A 25,073-nucleotide genomic window follows, 5' to 3' on the forward strand; every position below is an offset into this window, starting at 1 on the left:
CGCAAAAGCGGCTTACAGTTTTCTACAGTTGCCACATAGTCTTTTTAGTCTTTTCATATACATATATATATATATATATATATATATATATATATATATATATATATATATATATATATATATATATATATATATATATATATATATATATATATATATATATATATATATATATATATATATATGCATCCCATTGGTTTTCTTTCGCAGTTTGAACTATTCGGTGCGAGCATAGGAAATGCTTCAAAGACAAATTTCGTTATGCACCGGAAACTTAGACAATTTCTCCCGTCATGTGCATAACAGCTATGTTACAATATCTCATGTTTAGGATGTGCTCCGCAAAGGTGGAATTGTACTAGACACTGGAGCGGCTAAGGTGCTGCAGCTGCACTCTGCATCAATGTACACACTCTGTGTTGCCTGCGGATGTTTGTGTAAGTGGCTCCCTTAGAAAATCGTTAGGAATAAAGCTGCGCTTTCGAAAATAGCGTTATTGCGAATTTGTTGGCACTTTGTTTACTGCTTTATTTGAAAGTTTTTGTGCACTTCCGGTGGTCAGTAAACATACAACCATAATGAAAATGAGGAATACCGCACTAGGGCGTAGTGGATGAACGCCTACCACATTAAATAATACTTTCAGTTTCACGAGCCTGTAACTTAAAACGCTATCATACTCTCATGTGAACATATTTTGATACCCTGTACTAGTTTTATTTCTGTTCATCTAAACTTGAACAAACCGATACATTCTTTCAAGCAATGGTTACAAAGGCAGAAAAAATACTAGGCATCAAAACACTCGTGGTAATTATGATATGCGTTCCTTAATTCCCGAAAAGTCTACATTGTCCGTATTGTTGAAAACGCTTAAATAATTGAATTCATTTAATAGTGCATTCCGTTTTTGCAGCCCACAATTCCTTAATGGTTCCTCGGGTGTGTACTAGGGCACTGCCCCAAAATTTTCAAATCTGGTTTGCACATTCTAACCCTTCTCCTTTTTGTCTCGAGTCCGAAAAGTGCAGTAGTAGTAGAAGCGATTGTATGAAATGGCGACAGGAAAATGATAAGAAAAAGCACGGTCCCGACGACTCACTGACCAACGACCACATATGCCTCCTTTCGGTGCATTGAAAGATACTCGTTTTAGGAGTTAGTTTTTAACCTTTGCGATGTTTTTGTCGCACACTCACGCACATTGTGCACGTATACGCATCAGAGCAAAATGACGAATTTGTCGAAACCGAGTAGCTACTGAAAATAAGAAAGTAGAAGAGCCGATTCTTACATGCGCCTTAAAGCGTTATGTATTGGCGCAACAATGTATCCTCTTGCGGCTGCTGCTGCTCTATTCGGTTCTCCTGTGTATGTTTTTTTTTTTCTTCATAATTCGAGATGGTATGACGGAAGCAAGTAAGAGCGCGGAACAATTGCTCTTTCAACAGCTGAACAGCTGGCTACTGCTGCACCTCTTGGAAACTGACTGGGAAGATGAGAATAGCAATGTTGTCACACTTCGCGAAAGACTGTAGACCTTATGACGTGAGAATAAGACATAGTTTCCTGAAGTCGACTCCTCTGAGTCGCCCATGCTTCTCGGAAATATTTTCGGCGCGGTGTAACTTCAATTTTTTTTTTTTTTTTTTTTTTGCTGATAACAGCGCCTCTTTGACAAGAAAACATTGTTGCAGGTCCGTGCTCACACATTCGCGCATATTTCATCGTTGAGAATCTCAGAAATAGCTATTGCGGTCAATTCCTATGACCCTCACACAGCGCAAAGCAAACTGCTTATATTCGCGCTCTCTTGTAGTCGCGACATCGGAGCGATTCTTGCAAACGCTGCCAATAATTCTTACACAGCCCCAATCGCAATTTCATCGTTTCTGAAACCTCCAGCCCCGGAAGGGCAGTCGTATTTATGATCTTATTTTCAGGTTTGTGCATAAAGCTCTCGTGTTCAGTCTCCCGTCTGAATATCGATAAAGTGAATGAAAAAAAAAATAATAGAGAACGACGCGTGATCTCGGTTTCTGAGCATAAAACTGCATATGAGTGATGTTTCACAAACTTAATGAAAAATACGCATTGTTCAGAAAATTGTCCCTTGTCCCTCGTCAATAAGCTGGAACATTTCAGTCTGCCAAAGGAAAAGAGGAATTAAAGTATTTGGTAATTTTTGGACACGTACATTTCAAATTAATAACAACAGCTCGAGCTCTGCAGTGATCTCGATAGCCCGCGCTTCCTTCTCAGCAACAGCTTTCGAGATCAATAGCTGTTGCTGTGAAGGAAGAACGGGCTATCGAGATGCTGAACGAATCAACAAGACAATGAAAAACGAGATGATTTGGCTTGCGTGAAAGACGTTTTGGCCAACGTTTCAGCGTTCAAGACGTTCATTCATCGAAAATGCCGTAACACTGCGCTCATCGTGATCATCTTTTCTAAGTGCAGCGGAGTTCAACCTGAAGGTATCGGTCCTAGCGTTTTGCGAGATGCATCCGATACACCACACACGAATTTCCTAGTAGCGGTAGTTATGCCACCAAAACTGCGTACAGATTGGAGCTCCATCTCTGGCCGAAAGCAGAGATGCACAAACTGCGTGTATAACTCGGATAACAAATAAAAAAGATAAAAAGAAACACGGCACAAACAGAACAAGATCATCACGCCAGTAATCTCAATAAGTCCCACTGTGATGTCCCTTTAAAGACCCACATTACGGTCACAACTTACCTAAATTGCTAGAAATTTTGCGTTATCCGAAGGAAGAAATAAGTCCACAAGGATGCACCATCTTTCTGGACATCAGTGTTAGTTTTGAGGAAACTGGGAAATATCGTAAGAAACAGTCATGAACATATTAATGTAAATGACCTAATCTACCGCTGGGTTACGGATTCTTGCTTTTTAAGTCTTTCCTGTGCTCGCTCCAAATAGTTACGACCGCCTTTTTTATAATAAATAGCAGAAAACTGGAGGCGGCTCGAGGGGAATCGGTGGATGTATTGATTATTCTAGCGACAATTCTTTCGATGTGAGAAAAGTTGTACTCATGTACAACTCTCCGTTCAAAAATGCACTCTCCAGGAGTTTTCCAACGAGCTTGATATCTGTCCAGTATTATGGGGGAGGAGTTGCGCTGTGCATATGGGACACTGATCAATGCCGTGTATATGTCCTGTGTAGCAAATGTTGAGGCGCATGCTGCGAAATGACTCGCTCGCCTGTTCTGCTATGCAGGCGTTTATACACGTGTCGACAGCGTACTGCAACTGCGACAAGGAGGAGGTAGCAGAGATTATCTATCCGCCGCCTTTTGATCCACAAAACGTCATCGACGCAGTCAGGTACGTTCACCCATACATTTTCACCGTGTTTTATAAGGCGAAGGAAGGTAGGAGGGGGAGGCGGAGGAGATTTTTCAAAGAGACAGGAGTTAATGCAGTGCTTAAAAATAGCAAACAGCAACATTTGTTCTGAAGACGATTCCCCGAAAGCGAGTGAAGACATCGTACACTATATCCGTTTTGCCTCCCTCCCGAAATGTAACGCAGCAAGGTATCACTCCAAATAAACTTCAAGCCCGAACCTTAAGTCTGAGTCCCGGAACGGTGGAGGAATCTTTTCGAAATTACACAGCACAGCGATTCCCATTTATCTCTTGGTTATATGAGACGTCTGCTAGCTAAGAGGGTACTAAGAAGGGATAAGTAGCAGTGTGACGGCACTATAGTGCACATAATCTCATACTGTCTTGACACCAAATAATGCCCGTATAGTTCATACACGTTTCATTGAGATCGAATATCGTAAAGACGCGGATACGCTTTTCTCGCGTTGCCCTTTTTTAATGCCCGATTGAAACGTCGTCCACGTGTGCCTTGCTACGTCAAAGCCATGTTCAGGCTGCTCCGCCACGAGTGTTTAGGGCGCTCGACTGCCCAAGGATGCGAGATCCAATTCCGGCCACAGCGGCAGCTTTTCGATGAAGGCGAAAAGCAAGGCATTCGTGTGCTGTGCGATGTCAGTGCACGTTAAAGATCACCCGGTGGTCGAAATTACTCCTCCACTACGGCGACTCTCAAAGCCAGAGTCGCATTGGGACGTTAAAGGCATAGACCATACACCAGACCATATTCTATTCGAATCGTTATAGACAACCTATGGTGCCAAGCCTGTAAGCTCTACTGGCTGGATTATAGGGTCATAGCAGCAGCGCATTATAAGACAATGAATGGTTATAAGTTATAAGTTATAAATTATAAATTATAACCGGACCTACCGGTAAAAATGGGTACAAGCGTCCACCGGCCTGGCGTGCGCTTGGGAGAAGCTCCGTAAACCCTGCTGCTATGCTATGACTTTTACACCTATGCCGTCTTCCTAAACTACACATGTACCTCGTTGTTATTTTTATGGGCTTTGTTTTTCAGATATTTGTATGCTTATTGCGTTAACCTTCTGTTATATATATATATATATATATATATATATATATATATATATATATATATATATATATATATATATATATATATATATATATATATATATATATATCCTGTATGCGCTCCTCCCCTCAGTAATATGCATCTGTACCCTGAGGGTATTTAAAAAAAAATAAATAAATTATACTAGAAGGTACTCTCAATATAAAGGCAAAAAAAAATGGTGTTGTTATTATAACACACTTTCTGCAAGCATTGCTTCCTAAAGTTGAAAAACCTAATTGAAAAACCAGTCATCATTAAGCATATAATGCATGCCCTCCATAATGCGAGGCGGATACTATGAGCCCGATATCTCCTGCACGAACTGAGTTGAACCATGCATGACCAACTAAATAATTGTAAAGAGATACCTGGAAAGCGAATTCAAATCTGGTAATTTAATTAAAGGGCAGTTTCTGAAATTTAAAAGCAAGCGTGTTTACATACGATACTCTTTCTAACACTTGATATTGATGGGAATCCACATCCAAAAAATTGTGGGAATTTAAGCATGGGAATTTAAGCGAAAGCTGTGAATGTTGCAGCGAATTTTTCTGCGGACACCTGGATTTAATGTGCCGCTGTCACAACGGTCGAACGACGCTTCTGTCCTAGCAACTCGCTGTTGTCGTTCGCCTCTACCAACTACCGAGTTATCTGCCTTCTTCTTCTTTTGACTTCTCCTTTCTCTTCTTTTTCTCCTTCTTTTCCTTCTTCTTTCCTCTACCAACTCCTGGCCCAACTCTCGGTCTATACCACGTGACGGTGCCATGCCAACGGCTTGAAAACCTAGATCAGTGTAGCTTTCGCTACATTGGATTGGAAAACATGGTTAGAAATGAGCGATTTGTGGGCGCTACACTTAGATGGCCTCAAGACCGTTGCTCTCGGCGACCTTTTGAGCCCACTCAGTAGCCCGAACTGGCTGGCCAGTATAGCCTCCCACCGCTCAAAAGAGGGGACTGGTAGCAGGTCCGCTGGTGGTGGCGCTTTTTTGCAGCTCCATAATATGTGATCATATCCTGCTATTTCGCCGCAGTGTTTACAATTTGGATTGTATTGTGCTATATACATGTGCGCTAATTTAGAAGGGCTGAAGAAGGCACGCGTCTGGAGCCGACACCAGATTACTTCTTGCCTTTTGTCTAGTTTCTTGTCTGGTGGAGGCAATATCCGCCTTTCTAGTTTAAAGTGATTAGTGTAGTCATGAAATGAGATTAGTGCATCTCTCGAGAAATTGGGGGAATCAACCTGGTTCACTGCTCGGCTGACATAACCTCGAGCTATACTGTGAGCCAACTCGTTTCCTTTGTTCCCCGAGTGTGCCGGCACCCATATTAATTCCACCTCTTTTTGGTTCCAGTCTTTATATCTTAAAATTCGCTCTGTCTCTTTGGAGATCATGCCCCTCGCAAAATTGTTTATAGCAGATTTGGAGTCGCTATTTATGGTAACCGCTTTGGTGCTGACCATCGCCATGGCGATAGCCGCCTCCTCCGCTGTCCCTGAGTAGTTTGTTTTTATTGAACCTGTCATTAATGTTTTTACCCGAGTCGTTCACGCCCACGATAGCAAAAGAGTTGCTTCCTTTGTATTCCGCCGCGTCTACATAAACAGTGTATTTAGAGCCTTCTAACTTGGCCTCAAGGGCCTTTGCTCTTGCTTTTCTCCTGCCTTCATGAAAAGCAGGGTGCATGTTTTTTGGTAGCGGTTTAATAGTAAGTGCGTTCCTGACTTCAGCCGGCAGTTTTACTTGTGCATTTCTTTCCGGGATTCTATCTTGTAGTCCTAATTTACCCAGGATTTTCCATCCCGTGTATGTGGTGGCGAGCCTCTTTAGCTGTGTTATTATATGTGCCTCGCATAGTTCCATGGTGTTATTGTAGACCCCCAGTTTAAGAAGTCTTTCCGTAGGGGTGCAGTGGGGTAGCCCCTTTCGCTACAAAATCATTTCCTCGGATTTCATTCCGGAGCTTACGCATTGAAGTGCACTGTCGTCGTCAGGATATCAGGACGGCGAGAAAAACTCGTGGTTCGCTTTTTTGTGACCTGATGGGAATGGGCCTGTGTTATGCAGCTGGATGGACGACGCGCTGGTGGAGGCCATCACACCAAAGCTACTGGGCAGTCGTCCCAATATGTACACCTTCACCAAGGCTCTCGCCGAGAGCCTGTTGGCCGAGGAGAAGGGGTCGATACCGGTGGCCATCGTCAGACCTTCCATCGTTACAGCCGCCTGGCAGGAGCCCATACCGGTGAGGCGCCGCAACACTACGCTAGTCGCTGAGCCATTTCGCGGAGCCCCCGAGAGCCAAGCTGCGCATGCGCCAGGAGGGAGTGACGTCACACGGTGCACAGCTGGCACGCCGGGGCCACCACCCACTTATCCGCCGCGTTCGCCACAGATGTTGCTTCCGCAATTCTACTCGAAATGGCCAATGGTCAAACCACAGCCAATTTTTGCTCGGAATACAGCGGCAGGTAGCACGAAACATTTCGATGGCACGAGTTAAGGGCAACCGCCTGTGTCAATTTCGTCTTTATCTTCTTTATCTTTATCTTATCTACTAGTTTGGTCTGTTCCCAGTCAGCTTTGGCACGATAATGCATATTGAGATCTGCCTTGCATTGTTACGCATCTGAAATCGGTTCGTAATGTATACGAAGGAAACCGACTGCATCGGTTTGCCTGATACTAGGCAACCGGTATATCCAGTTGGTGATAATGGTTTCGGTATCTGCCAACAGAAACGATATTCTACGAAAACATGGCCGACCGCGTTTGTCCTGAGGATAAACGGGATGACGACGGCATGATATTGCCACGCAGTGGTCACAAGCACAAATGAAGATACTGACGTTGCACTTGAATGAAACTCTTTAATGGGCTGACCGCAAAAGTACTATCGGCGGTGGCGATAACAACGTGCTCGTCGGACGTCAAACTAAGAATACCCGTCGCACGCGCCAACGCTCCATTTAAAAGGCGGCAAGAAAACATCGAGATAAAGCCGCAGACCGTGACTAGCGTAATGTGGAACATTGCACAAACACACGCGAGTGGCAGAAATCTTCTAGATTCCTCTCGACGCATCTTGCGCGACAAAAAAAAAAGCATAAAGCAGCATCTCGAGACAACGAGCATGAACGAAAACAAAGGACAGAATCGATCCTCGCTCTAGAATCACTAGCAAGGCCGCATGCAGGCGGCTGTAAAAAAAAAATAAGAAATGAAGACTTGAATCACTCGGGGCAATATCTTTCAGACTAACAAAACTAAGGAACACACCAACGGCAAATGTACCGCTGTAAAAGTCACCTCAAAACGCGTCACACTGAAGGTATGTGCGAAACATTCCTACCTATCAAGGTTTCGGTATAATGCGTCTTCATGCTTGGGGAGCCACTTGACGGCTGATTAAGTAGTCCCTGTACGGTCCTCAATGAAAGCCAAAACTTCTACATAATGACTTGTGGGGGTTCTCACGGGCTCGGGCTCTGCTCTCATAGCCAAAGACTACGCCGCTAGCTCGGTTCACAGCCGTGGCCGTGAAGTACGACACACCGTGGCACAGCCAGCGGGCCAAGCTGCTCATTGGGAGCTCCCAATGTTGTTGTTCTTCTCTTAATTCTTCCCCAGTTTCTAGCAGCATCCTCGCGCTCCGACATCGCGGCATCATCTTTCTAATGATGCTGTCCGTAGAGATGAGAGCGGGAGGGAGAAGGAAGGGCCGCCCGGCGCGTTATGCCAGTCGCTCTCACCTAATGCCACCAACCTCTACGCCGCAGCTTTGGGGAAGAAGGCCAGGGGAAGGATGAAAGCCCCCGGGAAAGAGAGGATGTTTGCCGCGTCGTACGAGCGAGGGGAATGTTCAATCCCCACAGACTCATCATCAGCATCACCATCATCACTATCATCCACCGAGTTGCTTCCATTAGCGTGTAAAGGCCATCTCGCCTATGTCTGCCTCCAGTCCTGCCATAGCACCAGCCTTGAAAATTTCATCTGCCCACATCATTCTTAACTGCCCCAGTTTACGCTTCCCTCTCCTCTGCACACACCCTGTTAACCACGGACACCGATTTACATCTTTTCACAGCGGTACGTCAAGGGGTTCAGCTCAGAAAGGACTCGCGCGTATGCGTCTGCACGTGCGCCCCTGCATGGAGCAGAGGGGGAAAAGGCTATCTTTTCAATCCTCCTTCGGGCAGCTATTGCAGCTTGACTGCTGCTTTACGAGGTGAACGAGAAGCTTGCGCTTAAACGACACGCGCTTGGATATGTGCGTCTACACGAGCGATATGGGTCTCTCGCTCCGACGACGTTACTTGCTATGTAAGCCGGCAAGCACACGGTTACTTCCGTATGGGGCCTCTTAGTTGCCTCAGTCAGTTACCAAGGCAGGATGATAACCTATGTGGGAGTCGGCAAAAGCCGGGACGGCGGTCGTACATGTGCGGCTACCCAGTTTACGCTCCCGCACTTGTCCAAGCAGGATGATAAGCTATATGTGAAAGTCGGAAAACGCCGGGACGGCGGTCGTACTTGTGCGGCTACCCAGTTTCCGCTCCCACAGTTATCCTATTTATCCTGTCAAGATGATAAGCTCTGTGAAAGTCGGCAAACACCGGGACGGCGATCGTACATGTGCGACTACCCAGTTTCCGCTCCCACAGTTATCCTAGCGAGATGATAAGCTGTATGAAAGTCGGCAAACGCCGGGATATCGGTCGTACATGTACAGCTACCCAAATTCCGCTCCCGCAGTTAGCCTAGCAAGACGATAAGCTATGCAAAAGTTGGCAAACGCCGGGATATTGGTCGTACATGTGCAGCTACCCAGTTTCCGCTACCACAGTTAGCCTAGCAAGATGATAAGCTATGCGAAAGTCATCAACCGATTGGACAATGGTCATACATGTGCGGCTACCCAGTTTCCGCTTCGACAGTTATCCTAGCAAGATGATAAACCATGTGAAAGTTACGCAATCAGGATGACAAGCTATATGTGAGTCGGCAAAGGCCAGGATGGAGGTCGTGCGCGGCTACTCAATTCCTGCACCCACAGTTGTCCAAGCAGGATGATAAGCTTGTATACATGAATCCGCGAAACCGAGAATGGTGGTCGTGCGCGGCTACTCATTTCCCGCAGCCACAGTAACTCAATCAGGATGACAGGCCATACGTGACTCGGAAAAGGCGAGGATGGAGGTCGTGCGCGGCTACTCATTTCCCTCACGCTCAGTAGCTCAATCAGGATGAAAAGCTATATGTGAGGGCAAATAGGCCATGATGGAGGTCGTGCGCGGCTACTCATTTCCCGCAGGCACAGTAGCTCAGTCAGGATTAAAAGCTATACGTGAGTCGGCAAAGGCCAGGATGGTGGAAGTGCGCGGCTACTCATTTCCCTCACGCTCAGCAGCTCAATCAGGATGAAAAGCTATATGTGAGTCGGCAAAGGCCATGATGGAGGTCGCGCGCGTCTACTCATTTCCCGCAGCCACAGTAACGCAATCAGGATGACAACCTATACGTGAGTCGGCAAAGGCCAGGATGGAGGAAGTGCGCGGCTACTCATTTCCCGCAGCCACAGTAACTCAATCAGGATGACAAGCTATATGTGAGTCGACAAAGGCCAGGATGGAGGAAGTGCGCGGCTACTCAATTCCCTCACGCTAAGTAGCTCAATCAGGATGAAAAGCTATACGTGAGTCGACAAAGGCCAGGATGGAGGAAGTGCGCGGCTACTCAATTCCCTCACGCTCAGTAGCTCAATCAGGATGAAAAGCTATACGTGAGTCGGCAAATGCCATGATGGAGGTCGTGCGCGGCTACTCATTTCCCGCAGTCACAGTAACTCAATCAGGATGACAAGCTATACGTGAGTCGACAAAGGCCAGGATGGAGGAAGTGCGCGGCTACTCAATTCCCTCACTCTCAGTAGCTCAATCAGGATGAAAAGCTATACGTGAGTCGGCAAAGGCCATGATGGAGGTCGTGCGCGGCTACTCATTTCCCGCAGCCACAGTAACTCAATCAGGATGACAAGCTATACGTGAGTCGACAAAGGCCAGGATGGAGGTCGTGCGCGGCTACTCATTTCCCTCGCGCTCAGCAGCTCAATCAGGATGAAAAGCTATATGTGAGTCGGTAAAGGCCATGATGGAGGTCGTGCGCGGCTATACATTTCCCTCACGCACAGCAGCTCAATCAGGATGAAAAGCTATATGTGAGTCGGCAAAGGCCATGATGGAGGTCGTGCGCGGCTACTCAATTCCCTCACGCTCAGTAGCTCAATCAGTATGAAAAGCTATACTTGAGTCGGCAAAGGCCAGGATGGAGGTCGTGCGTGGCTGCTCATTTCCCTCACGCTCAGTAGTTCAATCAGGATGAAAAGCTATATGTGAGTCGGCAAAGGCCAGGGTGGAGGTCGTGCGCGCCTACTCATTTCCCTGACGCTCAGTAGCTCAATCAGGATGAAAAGCTATATGTGAGTCGGCAAAGGCAAGGATGGAGGTCGTGCGTGGCTGCTCATTTCCCTCACGCTCAGTAGTTCAATCAGGATGAAAAGCTATATGTGAGTCGGCAAAGGCCAGGATGGAGGTCGTGCGTGGCTACTCATTTCCCTCACGCTCAGTAGTTCAATCAGGATGAAAAGCTATATGTGAGTCGGCAAAGGCCAGGATGGAGGTCGTGCGTGGCTGCTCATTTCCCTCACGCTCAGTAGTTCAATCAGGATGAAAAGCTATATGTGAGTCGGCAAAGGCCAGGATGGAGGTCGTGCGTGGCTGCTCATTTCCCTCACGCTCAGTAGTTCAATCAGGATGAAAAGCTATATGTGAGTCGGCAAAGGCCAGGGTGGAGGTCGTGCGCGCCTACTCATTTCCCTGACGCTCAGTAGTTCAATCAGGATGAAAAGCTATATGTGAGTCGGCAAAGGCCAGGATGGAGGTCGTGCGTGGCTGCTCATTTCCCTCACGCTCAGTAGTTCAATCAGGATGAAAAGCTATATGTGAGTCGGCAAAGGCCAGGATGGAGGTCGTGCGTGGCTGCTCATTTCCCTCACGCTCAGTAGTTCAATCAGGATGAAAAGCTATATGTGAGTCGGCAAAGGCCAGGATGGAGGTCGTGCGTGGCTGCTCATTTCCCTCACGCTCAGTAGTTCAATCAGGATGAAAAGCTATATGTGAGTCGGCAAAGGCCAGGATGGAGGTCGTGCGTGGCTGCTCATTTCCCTCACGCTCAGTAGTTCAATCAGGATGAAAAGCTATATGTGAGTCGGCAAAGGCCAGGATGGAGGTCGTGCGTGGCTGCTCATTTCCCTCACGCTCAGTAGTTCAATCAGGATGAAAAGCTATATGTGAGTCGGCAAAGGCAAGGATGGAGGTCGTGCGTGGCTGCTCATTTCCCTCACGCTCAGTAGTTCAATCAGGATGAAAAGCTATATGTGAGTCGGCAAAGGCCAGGATGGAGGTCGTGCGTGGCTGCTCATTTCCCTCACGCTCAGTAGTTCAATCAGGATGAAAAGCTATATGTGAGTCGGCAAAGGCCAGGATGGAGGTCGTGCGTGGCTGCTCATTTCCCTCACGCTCAGTAGTTCAATCAGGATGAAAAGCTATATGTGAGTCGGCAAAGGCCAGGATGGAGGTCGTGCGTGGCTGCTCATTTCCCTCACGCTCAGTAGTTCAATCAGGATGAAAAGCTATATGTGAGTCGGCAAAGGCCAGGATGGAGGTCGTGCGTGGCTGCTCATTTCCCTCACGCTCAGTAGTTCAATCAGGATGAAAAGCTATATGTGAGTCGGCAAAGGCCAGGATGGAGGTCGTGCGTGGCTGCTCATTTCCCTCACGCTCAGTAGTTCAATCAGGATGAAAAGCTATATGTGAGTCGGCAAAGGCCAGGATGGAGGTCGTGCGTGGCTGCTCATTTCCCTCACGCTCAGTAGTTCAATCAGGATGAAAAGCTATATGTGAGTCGGCAAAGGCAAGGATGGAGGTCGTGCGTGGCTGCTCATTTCCCTCACGCTCAGTAGTTCAATCAGGATGAAAAGCTATATGTGAGTCGGCAAAGGCCAGGATGGAGGTCGTGCGTGGCTGCTCATTTCCCTCACGCTCAGTAGTTCAATCAGGATGAAAAGCTATATGTGAGTCGGCAAAGGCCAGGATGGAGGTCGTGCGTGGCTGCTCATTTCCCTCACGCTCAGTAGTTCAATCAGGATGAAAAGCTATATGTGAGTCGGCAAAGGCCAGGATGGAGGTCGTGCGTGGCTGCTCATTTCCCTCACGCTCAGTAGTTCAATCAGGATGAAAAGCTATATGTGAGTCGGCAAAGGCCAGGATGGAGGTCGTGCGTGGCTGCTCATTTCCCTCACGCTCAGTAGTTCAATCAGGATGAAAAGCTATATGTGAGTCGGCAAAGGCCAGGATGGAGGTCGTGCGTGGCTGCTCATTTCCCTCACGCTCAGTAGTTCAATCAGGATGAAAAGCTATATGTGAGTCGGCAAAGGCCAGGATGGAGGTCGTGCGTGGCTGCTCATTTCCCTCACGCTCAGTAGTTCAATCAGGATGAAAAGCTATATGTGAGTCGGCAAAGGCAAGGATGGAGGTCGTGCGTGGCTGCTCATTTCCCTCACGCTCAGTAGTTCAATCAGGATGAAAAGCTATATGTGAGTCGGCAAAGGCCAGGATGGAGGTCGTGCGTGGCTGCTCATTTCCCTCACGCTCAGTAGTTCAATCAGGATGAAAAGCTATATGTGAGTCGGCAAAGGCCAGGATGGAGGTCGTGCGTGGCTGCTCATTTCCCTCACGCTCAGTAGTTCAATCAGGATGAAAAGCTATATGTGAGTCGGCAAAGGCCAGGATGGAGGTCGTGCGTGGCTGCTCATTTCCCTCACGCTCAGTAGTTCAATCAGGATGAAAAGCTATATGTGAGTCGGCAAAGGCCAGGATGGAGGTCGTGCGTGGCTGCTCATTTCCCTCACGCTCAGTAGTTCAATCAGGATGAAAAGCTATATGTGAGTCGGCAAAGGCCAGGGTGGAGGTCGTGCGCGCCTACTCATTTCCCTGACGCTCAGTAGCTCAATCAGGATGAAAAGCTATATGTGAGTCGGCAAAGGCAAGGATGGAGGTCGTGCGCGGCTACTCATTTCCCTGACGCTCAGTAGCTCAATCAGGATGAAAAGCTATATGTGAGTCGGCAAAGGCAAGGATGGAGGTCGTGCGCGGCTACTCATTTCCCGCAGGAGTAGCTCAATCAGGATGACAAGCTATACGTGAGTCGGCAAAGGCCAGGATGGAGGTCGTGCGCGGCTACTCATTTCCCTCACGCTCAGTAGCTCAATCAGAATGAAAAGCTATATGTGAGTTGGCAAAGGCCAAAAGGAGGTCGTGCGGGGCTACTCATTTCCCTCACGCTCAGTAGCTCAATCAGGGTGAAAAGCTATACGTGAGTCGGCAAAGGCCAGGATGGAGGTCGTGCGCGGCTACTCATTTCCCTCACGCTCAGTAGCTCAATCAGGATGAAAAGCTATACGTGAGTCGGCAAAGGCCAGGATGGAGGTTGTGCGCGGCTACTCATTTCCCTCACGCTCAGTAGCTCAATCAGGATGAAAAGCTATACGTGAGTCGGCAAAGGCCAGGATGGAGGTCGTGCGCGGCTACTCATTTCCCTCACGCTCAGTAGCTCAATCAGGATGAAAAGCTATACGTGAGTCGGCAAAGGCCAGGATGGAGGTTGTGCGCGGCTACTCATTTCCCTCACGCTCAGTAGCTCAATCAGGATGAAAAGCTATACGTGAGTCGGCAAAGGCCAGGATGGAGGTCGTGCGCGGCTACTCATTTCCCTCACGCTCAGTAGCTCAATCAGGATTAAAAGCTATATGTGAGTCGGCAAAGGCCAGGATGGAGGTCGTGCGCGGCTACTCACTTCCCTCACGCTCAGTAGCTCAATCAGGATGAAAAGCTATACGTGAGTCGGCAAAGGCCAGGATGGAGGTCGTGCGCGGCTACTCACTTCCCTCACGCTCAGTAGCTCAATCAGGATGAAAAGCTATACGTGAGTCGGCAAAGGCCAGGATGGAGGTCGTGCGCGGCTACTCATTTCCCTCACGCTCAGTAGCTCAATCAGGATTAAAAGCTATATGTGAGTCGGCAAAGGCCAGGATGGAGGTCGTGCGCGGCTACTCATTTCCCTCACGCTCAGTAGCTCAATCAGGATTAAAAGCTATACGTGAGTCGGCAAAGGCCAGGATGGAGGTCGTGCGCGGCTACTCATTTCCCTCACGCTCAGTAGCTCAATCAGGATGAAAAGCTATACGTGAGTCGGCAAAGGCCAGGATGGAGGTTGTGCGCGGCTACTCATTTCCCTCACGCTCAGTAGCTCAATCAGGATGAAAAGCTATACGTGAGTCGGCAAAGGCCAGGATGGAGGTCGTGCGCGGCTACTCACTTCCCTCACGCTCAGTAGCTCAATCAGGATGAAAAGCTATACGTGAGTCGGCAAAGGCCAGGATGGAGGTCGTGCGCGGCTACTCATTTCCCTCACGCTCAGTAGCTCAATCAGGATTAAAAGCTATACGTGAGTCGGCAAAGGCCAGGATGGAGGTTGTGCGCGGTTACTCATTGCCCTCACGCTCAGTAGCTCAATCAGGATGAAAAGCTATTTGTGAGTCGGCAAAGGCCAGGATGGAGGTCGAGCGCCACTACTTATTGGTTATGTGCTGATATTCATTTTCCGCATCCACATTTGCCCCGGCAGAATGATAACCTCGAGAGTCGACTAGCGCTGGGACGTCGATGGTGTGCGATAGCTCAGTTCCCGCACCCGCGTTTGCTTAAACAGGATGATGTTGAGGACAGTCGGGCAAGACGCGTTTCTCGAGACTCATCGCCTGGCCCAGGTACGTGAAAGATTGGTGTTTCCGCCATATAAAGCTGCATGAAACCGTGTGCAGTGACAATGACAAATGACAAATTTCTTAGAGCTGTTGCGCGTATTGCAAAAGTCAATGCATCGTAAGAACGAAGTTCAAATTCTGTGTACTAGAAGAGTATAAGGACATGGTGAATATAGGACTCGCTTTCCATATCTGCGAACATAATAAAACAAACTGAAACAGATGGACACGTGCAAATACAATACTGTATACGTACGGTCATGGTGTTAGACAATGGGTACGGCAGGTACATAAAGTAAAACATCTTATCTCTAGTCGCAGAAAAAAGGTCATATTTCGATCTAAACATTGAAGCACCTCTCATGCAATTATTGCACCTTTACCTTGTGTTATAAGCTACCGGCAGTTCATGTGCGGTTTCGTCATCACTCTTGCCGAGAATAACTGAACTGTTCAGATGTGACGCACACATTGTGCAAGACTTGCAATACGCGAAAAAGTGCACATATTTCGTTTTTTTCTTTTTTTCGTTCGTGCTGCCTCAGCCGGTTATCGCCGCATCGATCTATTTGGAAAATCTAAGTTTTTCTACACGGCAGTGGTATTCCATCGACCATTCCCGATTCTTTCCCGTATGGCCTAATACGCTTTATTTCAGTGTGCATTCTTTATTTTTGTTCTCCTTATCGAAAGTAGCACTGCGTTGCTTGGCCAGTATTGCTTGGTCCGTTTATGGTAGCCAAAGAAATTTGGAGTACCAAATCTCTGATTTCAGCTTTCTTCTCGCTGTGCATTACTTTGTGTAGGTATGGTACAACTTCCTATCGTAAGGACTTTTAAGTCTCTCTTGCGTTCAGGCTTGTCGTGCGTGGCTTAACTTTTTCCAGAATGGCTGCGGCAGCAGTTGTCACGAGTGGCAAAGGGCAACCCGTGCCTAAAACCGAACTACTTCTCTTGAGCGCGGGAAGTGTGCATTGGGCCTGTACGCACCAGCAAAAAGCTTTTTCTGAAATTTTATTTTTATAGTGTTAACAAAGGTGGGCTATTTGACGCATGAAACATTTACTGATGACATTCGCTACCGGCTCTTGCGGAATGCCGCTGTTTCATGCAATTTGTGCTATATTATAAGGTCGTTTCCAAGAATGAACTGTAAAAGAAAGTAGGCATTGCCTTCGCAATCTTTAGTTTGCCTATGACATTTTTGTTTTTGAAATACTAGGAGCGTATAGCGAGTAACAGTCTATGGACAAGACATACATCAGTATAAGTTTTAGAATTAATTCAACGGTGGCTGAGGTAATGTTCAACATTATGGCGAATTGCGTAAACAAATTTAAAACCATGTCTTGCAAGTGTAGTGAACAGATAAATATATCTGACCAATTTATAGTCGCAGTATTCGGTTAATGAGGCAGAATCAGCAAAAAATGGTTTACAAATTAAACTGCCTTGCCAGACGCCTTCAAATGGTGAACTAAACCCAGTCTAGGTTACTCAAATTAATCACTTAAAATATTCTGCCAGAAATCATTGTCATCAGCGGTAAGTGCCTTTCTGTGGAGTAAGGTATCCAGCTTAGGTGAGATGTCGGAGACATTTTAGACAGAGTTCGTATTTACATATTAAAGACGGCCATGCTTATATTTATTTTTGGGCGCGAGATGCAATTTTTTCTCTTCTCTTTCGCTGTTGCGTCTTCCGCAGGGTTGGATTGACAACATCAATGGACCCACGGGCCTGCTCGTGGCAGTGAGTATGCCTCTGTGTAATTGGGCACATAAGCCGAATCGCACCATATGCGCATCTTTAAATGCACTTGTCGTATACCCATATACGTGTACAGATAAAGCTGTGGAATCCATAGTTTGTTTCTTTCACAAAGTGTCATTTGTGACTTCGAAGCGACTAGTTTTCAGCGATGGCTAAGCATTATTAACGAAATGAGTTGCAGTTTTTTTTTTTGATGAACATTGCTGGAATGAGCGGTATATTAATAAACAAACAGAGAAACACACTAACAATAGTTCTGTAGTCGTGGCCATCACGATACTGTAATATTGTCACCATCACGTGGCACCGAACGATGCCCAGTTCTCCGTGTATTCCCACCAGTTCAGTTCAGTCGTTCAGTCGTGTCCGACTCTTCGTGACCCTATGGACCATATCACGCCACGCTTTCCGGTCTCTCACTATCTTCCTAACATCACATAACTTCATCTGCAGCGCCTCGAGGATGCCATCTAACCATCGCGTTCGCTGCCTACCCCTTCTCCGGTGACCCTCAACCTTTCCCAACATCAAATCTTCTTCCAGCGACTCCTCTCTTCTCATCAGATGACCAAAGTAGCTGAGCTTTAACTTTAGAATTTGACCCTCCAATGAGCAGTCAGGGTTTATGGTCGACAATATCGTCTGATTTGATCTTCTGGCCGTCCAAGGAACTCTCAAGAGTCTCCGCCAGCACTACAATTCAAACGCGTCAATTCTTCGGCGGTCAGCCTTCTTCACAGTCCAACTCTCGCATCCATACATCACAACTGGAAAGACCAGTTGTCCAGCGCCTGTTCCTGTTGTTTCTTCCTGTCGTCCCCGTTTGTTCGCGCTGTTTTTTTTTTTTTCGATGATGTATCACCACCTCGCCCGCTTAACTATCCTGGAAAGACCATAGCACGAGTTATACGGATCTTGGTTGGCAGTGTAATGTATCTGCTCTTTACTAGGCGGTCAAGGCTAGCCATGGCTCTCTTTCCCAGAAGCAGGCGTCTCCTAATTTCATGGCCGCAGTCTCCTTCCGGGATAATCTCGGCGCCCAAGAAGAGAAAATCTGTCACAGCTTCCACTTCTTGTCCTTTGATGCTCCGGGACTTGATAGGCCACCAGTTGTATAAAAATGAGTCGTTGTATAAAATTAGTCGAACTCGGACATGTCGAAATTGAAGGGGACCACGAAATGATTGGATATATGAAAATGGCGGTAGCTTATCTGTCGCGTAGAGTACCCACTCTGTTGGCGAGATTCATAAAGTGACGTGCTGCTTGATAGAATGCTCTTTGGGCCTTGCTATTAGGCCTAACCTGCTTAGCATCCAAGCCGAAGAGGACGGCGCTCTGGAGCAAGCCATTTATGATTCTGCTACCAGTAAACACTGTATAAAACAGCCGCTCATTAAAACTAGGTGCAGTTGGTTCCCGCAATACCGAATGCGGAAACGGAGGAAGGAGGTACACAAGCAACAAATTAAAATCCGACTCTTCACAGCGTCCTCATAGTACTGCAGCCTCACAGGTGTGCAGGGATCCGCGCAACCTTCCCGTTGCCGTCCGCGAAAATATTATCAAAGAGCGCCAGTCGGAGAAGCGATACTTCCAGGGGCGCGAGCATCATCCGATACATCGAAAGACCGGCGGAATTCAAGTTCGATATACTGCTCAACTTGCCTATACATTGACACAGCATTATCTAGGGCAGAATCTGTGGGGTCGATATGAACATTATTTCTTGATATTCTGGTTCAATATTTTCGGGCTGGACAAAATTATAGAGACCACCGAGTTTATTTCTGGGATGTGAAGTGCGAGTCATTTTGCACTACCAAGCGTTATCGTCTCGCTTCCACAATGTTAGCAGCTCAGATAGGGGTTCTACACGTAGAAGCTCTGCAGAAAATCTTGTGCCTGTATATTTCTGCCCTGCAATACCCTTCGATTATGGATAGTTTGTGCACTGAACGGAGCATGCATGCGCCCGTACTCATACCTAAAACATTTTAGACTTCCCACCAAAATTCTCTTGTGGTCGTGACCGCAGTTCAACGGCTTTAACTCTGAAACGGGCATATTTTCTGGAAACCTTTTCTTCATTGCCCCCAAGTCTGGAAAAGGACTGCTCCGGTCCATGGTGGCGGACACGGACAAGGCGGCCGACTTCGTGCCCGTTGACGTGGTCATAAACACCATGATCATAGTCGCCTGGCATACTGCCATGTACAGGTGCGTCATCTTTTTAAAGCTATTTCCTCCGAAACTCTATGTTCAGGTGCCAATAATGGGAAGCGGAAGTTAAAAAGTCGAAAACGAATATCACACATTCTACAGGAATATGAGGGGGGGGGGGGGGGGGGGCTGTGTCTTCTCATCGCATAGGGCAGTTGTAATCTTGCAGGCTGCTTGTGTACTTGGACCAATGATTGTTAAAAACCAGCAACCACGTTGTTTGGCTCTTGTTTGTGGATGCATTCATTTTTCTTAAAGAAACGTTACACAAAAGATTGTCCGCTTGTGGTGCTCTTTGTAGTGTCTGTTGCAACAAAACGCATAGCAATTCAGTATTCAGTCGCAACCAACCCTCAGAAAACAATCCTTTATTTCCCAAAGTTTAAGACATATAAGCGCTTGATGATATTCCCCTCGACGACCCACAGGCCGGAAAAGGTGGCAGTGTACCACGTCGCCTCGGGAACGCTTCGCAAGCTGACGTGGGGAGACATTGAGACGATCGCGTACCCTCTCCTGCTGTGGCACCCGATGCCGCACGCCGTGCGCCACCCGGGAGGCAGCTTCAAAAAGAGCCGCTTCCTCAACGCCCTGTCCATGTTCTTCGAGCACCGCTGCCCCGCCGTGATCTTCGACGCATACCTCTGGCTGTCCGGCCGGAAGCCCAAGTGCGTATACTATGTATATAAATAGTGGTGCGCAGTGGACCAGCAGAGCAAGCCTCCTAAAACACGTTCAGTGCGTAGTGAATCACCAGTAAGCCAGGAGTGGTTTGCAGGCTTCACCGCAGAGTAAACATATCCCACGATGAACTCACAGAATAGCTGAATAAAGCCCACACGCAGGCTACCACTTTCTATTTCAGCAGTGCGTAGCAGGGCGAGGACAGAGCACAAAGGAACACACTAGACAAACAAGCGCCGAGTGTTCCTATGCGCTGCTGAAATTGATGGAAAACCAACCAGCCCGACAGTTTGTCCTCTTCAGAACTATACCATCAGCTGCCGGCTCAAAGAAGCTTCGCCAGTTGTTCACTGATGGGTCGCGACACATATTAATAAATTTCGAAACACGTTCGGAACACGCCACAGTCATCCAGGAAAGTGTCTTAATTACCTCAAGTGCCCGACTATGAAAGCTACCGATAAAATGTGGACACAGCGTCTTCGTTTTCGCTGAAAATCACTTAGTAACGCAGCCTTATATGTTTCGCAACAAGCAATATGGAATAAGTTTTTTTTTCGGTCTCAATATTCGCAGCTCTATGATTAGTTTCGTTGAATTTCTGTTGCCGGCATGCACAGTCCTATGATTAGTATTCCTGTTACCTGCCCATTAGCAAAGAAAAAAAAATTATGAGCCGATAAGGGCAGCTGCCAAAGTGAACCAGCATCTTCCTTGTGAGCTTATTGTTTTGTAGGGATGCCGCTGCTCTGTCACGCAACATCATCATCGTCATCAGCCGGACTATACCCACTGCAGGGCGAAGACCTTTCCCATATTCCTCCAATTAACCCGGTCCTGTGCCAGCTGCATCCACTTAACCCCTGCGAACTTCTTAACCTCATCCGCCCACATAACTTTCGCCGCCCTCTCTTGCGCTTTCCTTCCCTTGGAATTCAGTCTGTTACCCTAAGTGACCATCTGTTATCCTCTCTTGGTATTACATGTCCTGCCCATGCCCATTTCTTCTTTCTGATTTCCACTAGAATGTCAGTATCTTGAATTATTTCTCTGGCCCACTCTGCACGCTTCTTATTTCTTAACGTTACCACTACCATTTTTCGTTCCATAGCCCTCTGCGCTGTCCTCATCTTAAGTAGAACCATAGTCCTTCAGAAGGATTCTGGTAGAACCCTTTTCGTTTGCCTCCACGTTCCGGCCCCATAGGTGAGTACAGGAAAGGTGCAACTGTTGCATACTTTCCTCTTGAGCGATAGCGATAAGCTACTAGTCATAATCTGCGAGTACTTGCCAAATGTGCTTCATCCCAATCTTATTCTATTTGTTATTTATCTTTCATAGTCTGGATATGCGGTTATTACATGTACTAAGTAGACATACTCGCCTACTACTTCCAGTGCTTCGCTACCTAACGTAAACTGCTGTTCCTTCCTGAGCCTGCTGAACATTACCCTATTCTTCTGCACATTAATTTTCAAACTAGCTACCTTTCTGCTTTTCCTGCCTAGGTCATCAATCATTCTTTGCAGTTCATCCCCTGAGTAACTTAGCAAGGCAATCTCATCAGCGAATCGCAAATTATTGAGGTATTCTCCGCCTACCCGTATCCCCAACCGCTCCCATTCCAAGTCTGAATATTTTTTTTAATATCTTTGTTTATTGCCTCAGGGCATAAAGGAATATGTAAAACGAAAATTAAAAGGTGTATTAAATGAAAGAAAAAAAGGTTGGCAGTCCTAATAAAGTTCAAAAGAGAACGATGATAAGGCCCTTGCGTCCAAGCAATGTAAGAATATATGGGTTGTTCGGCGAAAGGCCCACTGCCGCCAGGTGCCGATTTCTCGTCGGCTTCAGTGCCGGGCAAACCCACAACAATTGGTTAATATTTGCCTCATTATTTTGTGAGTTGCAGAGAGGAAATCCTGGATGCTGATATAAATATCGGTATTGAGGCCATGTTCGTGTTACAGCAGATGTGAGGGCAATCCCGACCCGGATCCTCCGTAGCGCAACCTCCTCTGCGCGGGTAAGACCTCTGGGAAGGGTTACCGCATGGGACAAGAGCACGAGTGCGGCGCCGGAGGTGCTCCTTTCTTGTAAGAAGCAGGGTGGAATCATCCATACTGAGGAAGCGTGTCATTGATGAGGGTAGAGTTGCCTGGCGGATTGCAGAATCTGCAGAGCTTTGCGAGCTGAGTAAGTCACGTGAGACCCACTCAATTTGAACGGTTTTGGGAGGTGCGAGCCGCCAGACGATGTATATTCTGGCAGGTATCTGGGCTGTGACTGATGCATCGGAGCAGAAGTGTTGCCTCAAGGGCGTCGGTGCGGATGGAAATTTTGACTGTAGGTGGCAAGGTTATGTCGAATAGAGAGTGAAGGGCGTCTTGGACAGCAACTAGCTCAGCACAGAAAGAAGAAGGAGGTTCTGCAAATTGATACCCGAATGTCTTTTTAAGCGCCGACTTACAAGGACAATGAATGGCTGTTGTTTCACATTCGCTAATGCTGGCATCTGCATATATAATTATCGAGCCTTGGGGCAGCTTGGTATCTTGCTCTGCGATCATTTCACGAAGGGATGATGTCGCATAAGATGTGGTCTATGAAGGTCAGTAGGTCTGTTGTCGCTTTGCTGAACAAAATTTAATGGAGGAAGAACTGACGATGGCGACGACAATAAGGTGTGCAATGTAGCATAGGCCCAAAGTTCTCGCGGTGTATGCAAAAGGGTCACCTTAAGGCTGCGAGCATCACGGCGTTGCTGTACCAGTTCACCTAATGTGTTGAGCTGAGCGTTCTCTTGTAGTGCCACGACCGGTGTGATGCGGGGGAGACAAGTGATGGTTCTCATAGCCTCTCTATTTACTGCTCCCAGACGATCCCATTGACTTTTGTCAAGTGTTGAAACTGTGCTTGATAAATGAGGCGTGGTTGCAGAACCGCTGTCACCAAATGCCGTGCGACATGGGAGCGAGTGCCACCGGATTTAGGCGCAATTTAGGCGAGTGCCACCGGATTTAGGCGCAGACGATGCAGACGAGGTCTGCATCGTCTGCTTTTCAAGCCCGAGAAAGCCAGATGGTCCCCGTTCCTGACTGATGGATGGCCCAGAATTTTAATGTCGTGAAGGGGTGAAAGTGAAAGGCGGATCGACGTCGCATCGAGTTTGACCCCAGCCGACTGACGTGAACCTAGTTTTGCTCGTGGAAAGCTTTAGGCCGACAGACTTAACATAATTGGCAGTAATATTCAAGGCTGACTGTAAAGCCACCGCTTGAGTCAGCACCGTAATATCATCTGTATAGAGCAAAAACTTGACTTCAGGGACATTATGTAAGCGCCATTCAGGGCAAATGAAGGCAATGCTAAACAACGTTGGCGACAGTACCGAGCCCTGGGGTACATCAGGGACAAATTATCCGATGGAATCGACATTAAGCCGTATTTCAAATATTTCGTTTTCAAGGAAGCGTTTTACGAAACTGCGTACCCTAAGAGAGAAATGCAGCGTGTCAGTGTTTTTATACGCCTTTTCGACATCCATCGCGAGAATAGTACGTACATTGCGGCTGCGGGCTGACGACAGAACTTGCGAGGCCTATGTATGGACGGAAGCCAATTCGTGCGGAGTAGTAAAAACTGTGGTGCTCCAGCCACCAAGACAATTGTGTGGCCAACATTGTTTCTGTCAGCTTGCACAGTGTTGACGTTAGAGAAATAGACCGAAAGTTGCCGAGGCCCGTCGGTGGCTTCCCTTGTTTTGGAATTGGGACCCCAGTGGCTGATTTCCAGGTATCGGGTACAGAGCCGTCTAGCCATACTTCGTTCATGGTGTCCAGAAGTTGAGAGAGTACGGCGTTACTCAGGTTCTTGTACACTTCGTCTTTGTCTTTTGTTTAGCCTCATCTATTACCGCAACTCAGACATGGAGAAAGGACTGGCTATACCGTCGGTGTCGTCTGCTGTTGGCAGTCTGCCTAAATGTGCTAGAATTGCTACAACGTTAGAAATTGTAGTTGAGGGAGGCGACACGTTATAATTTGGAAAACAACTTCCGTGCCGCTTCTCTGTCAAAATTGTCAGGAGATAGATTAGCTGCGAAGCATGCGGTAGTCGCTTCGTCGGGGCGACGGTGACCTTGTTCCATTGCCCGGAAAGTTCGCCATAGATGCATTTGATTAATGCGTGCTAAACTGATCACACCAAGTATGCCACTGCTGTCGTGCCGTCGTGACCTGTTCATACTTGCGAGCCTTAGCAGTAATATTGTTCACCTCTTGTACGTACTTGAGCTGATGTAGCCTCTCGTGAAACTCCCAGCAGCCCACACGTTGAGCAGACCGATGTCAGGAACCGGTCGATCGACGTTTGTCCATGTAGTAGTTGTAGCCTTGTCTAACATGCATTGTATTCGGTAAACAAGTAGTGGTGATGACTCCACACGTAGATCTTGCGGAATAGTGCAGAAACCGGCGGGGTCGTGATGGATGGACACAGATGATGATTGGGTGATGGCCACTCCTCCAGCAATGCGCCATGAGGCAGTGCCATGGCCAGACCACCACGTCAAATCAGGAGCATATGTGGCAGTGCGGCTATTGCAAATAGCCCGCATTGCTGAACTGGGATTGTTTACAAGAATAAATAACGCATCCGCGATGGCGTCCCGCCTACCACGTGGGCTTGGAGTAGGATACCCCCAATCATTGTGTGGAGCATTGAAATCGCCCTCGAATAGAATCGGGCAACCGGGATATTTTCTAAGCACAGTCAACAGCCAGCCCAGAATAATACGTGAGGGAGAGCCATCTGTGTCACCAAAAATATAAAGAAATGGACAACTTTGATTGGAATTTGAAAGAGAACTACCGCATCTTCGATTATATAAACTTTTACTCACCAAATATATGCAACTTTTACTTTTATAAGCTCCATGTAATATATATATATATATATATATATATATATATATATATATATATATATATAT

General features: G+C 47.2%; 1 protein-coding gene across 1 annotated transcript in view; it reads left to right on the top strand.

Moving 5' to 3' along the window:
• LOC146190246 (fatty acyl-CoA reductase 1-like) overlaps positions 1–25,073 on the top strand; it is a 61,505-nt gene that overhangs the window by 10,017 nt on the left and 26,415 nt on the right. Inside the window, exons 5-9 of the mRNA XM_084600702.1 lie at positions 3,256–3,362; positions 6,583–6,760; positions 17,108–17,152; positions 19,275–19,393; positions 19,825–20,064. Of these exons, the coding sequence (XP_084456828.1) occupies positions 3,256–3,362; positions 6,583–6,760; positions 17,108–17,152; positions 19,275–19,393; positions 19,825–20,064 (689 nt within the window). The remainder of the gene's footprint in view (positions 1–3,255; positions 3,363–6,582; positions 6,761–17,107; positions 17,153–19,274; positions 19,394–19,824; positions 20,065–25,073) is intronic.

This window comes from Amblyomma maculatum, chromosome 4 (assembly GCF_055883805.1).
Source record: "Amblyomma maculatum isolate TAMU_Amacu chromosome 4, ASM5588380v1, whole genome shotgun sequence".
NCBI lineage: Eukaryota > Metazoa > Arthropoda > Arachnida > Ixodida > Ixodidae > Amblyomma > Amblyomma maculatum.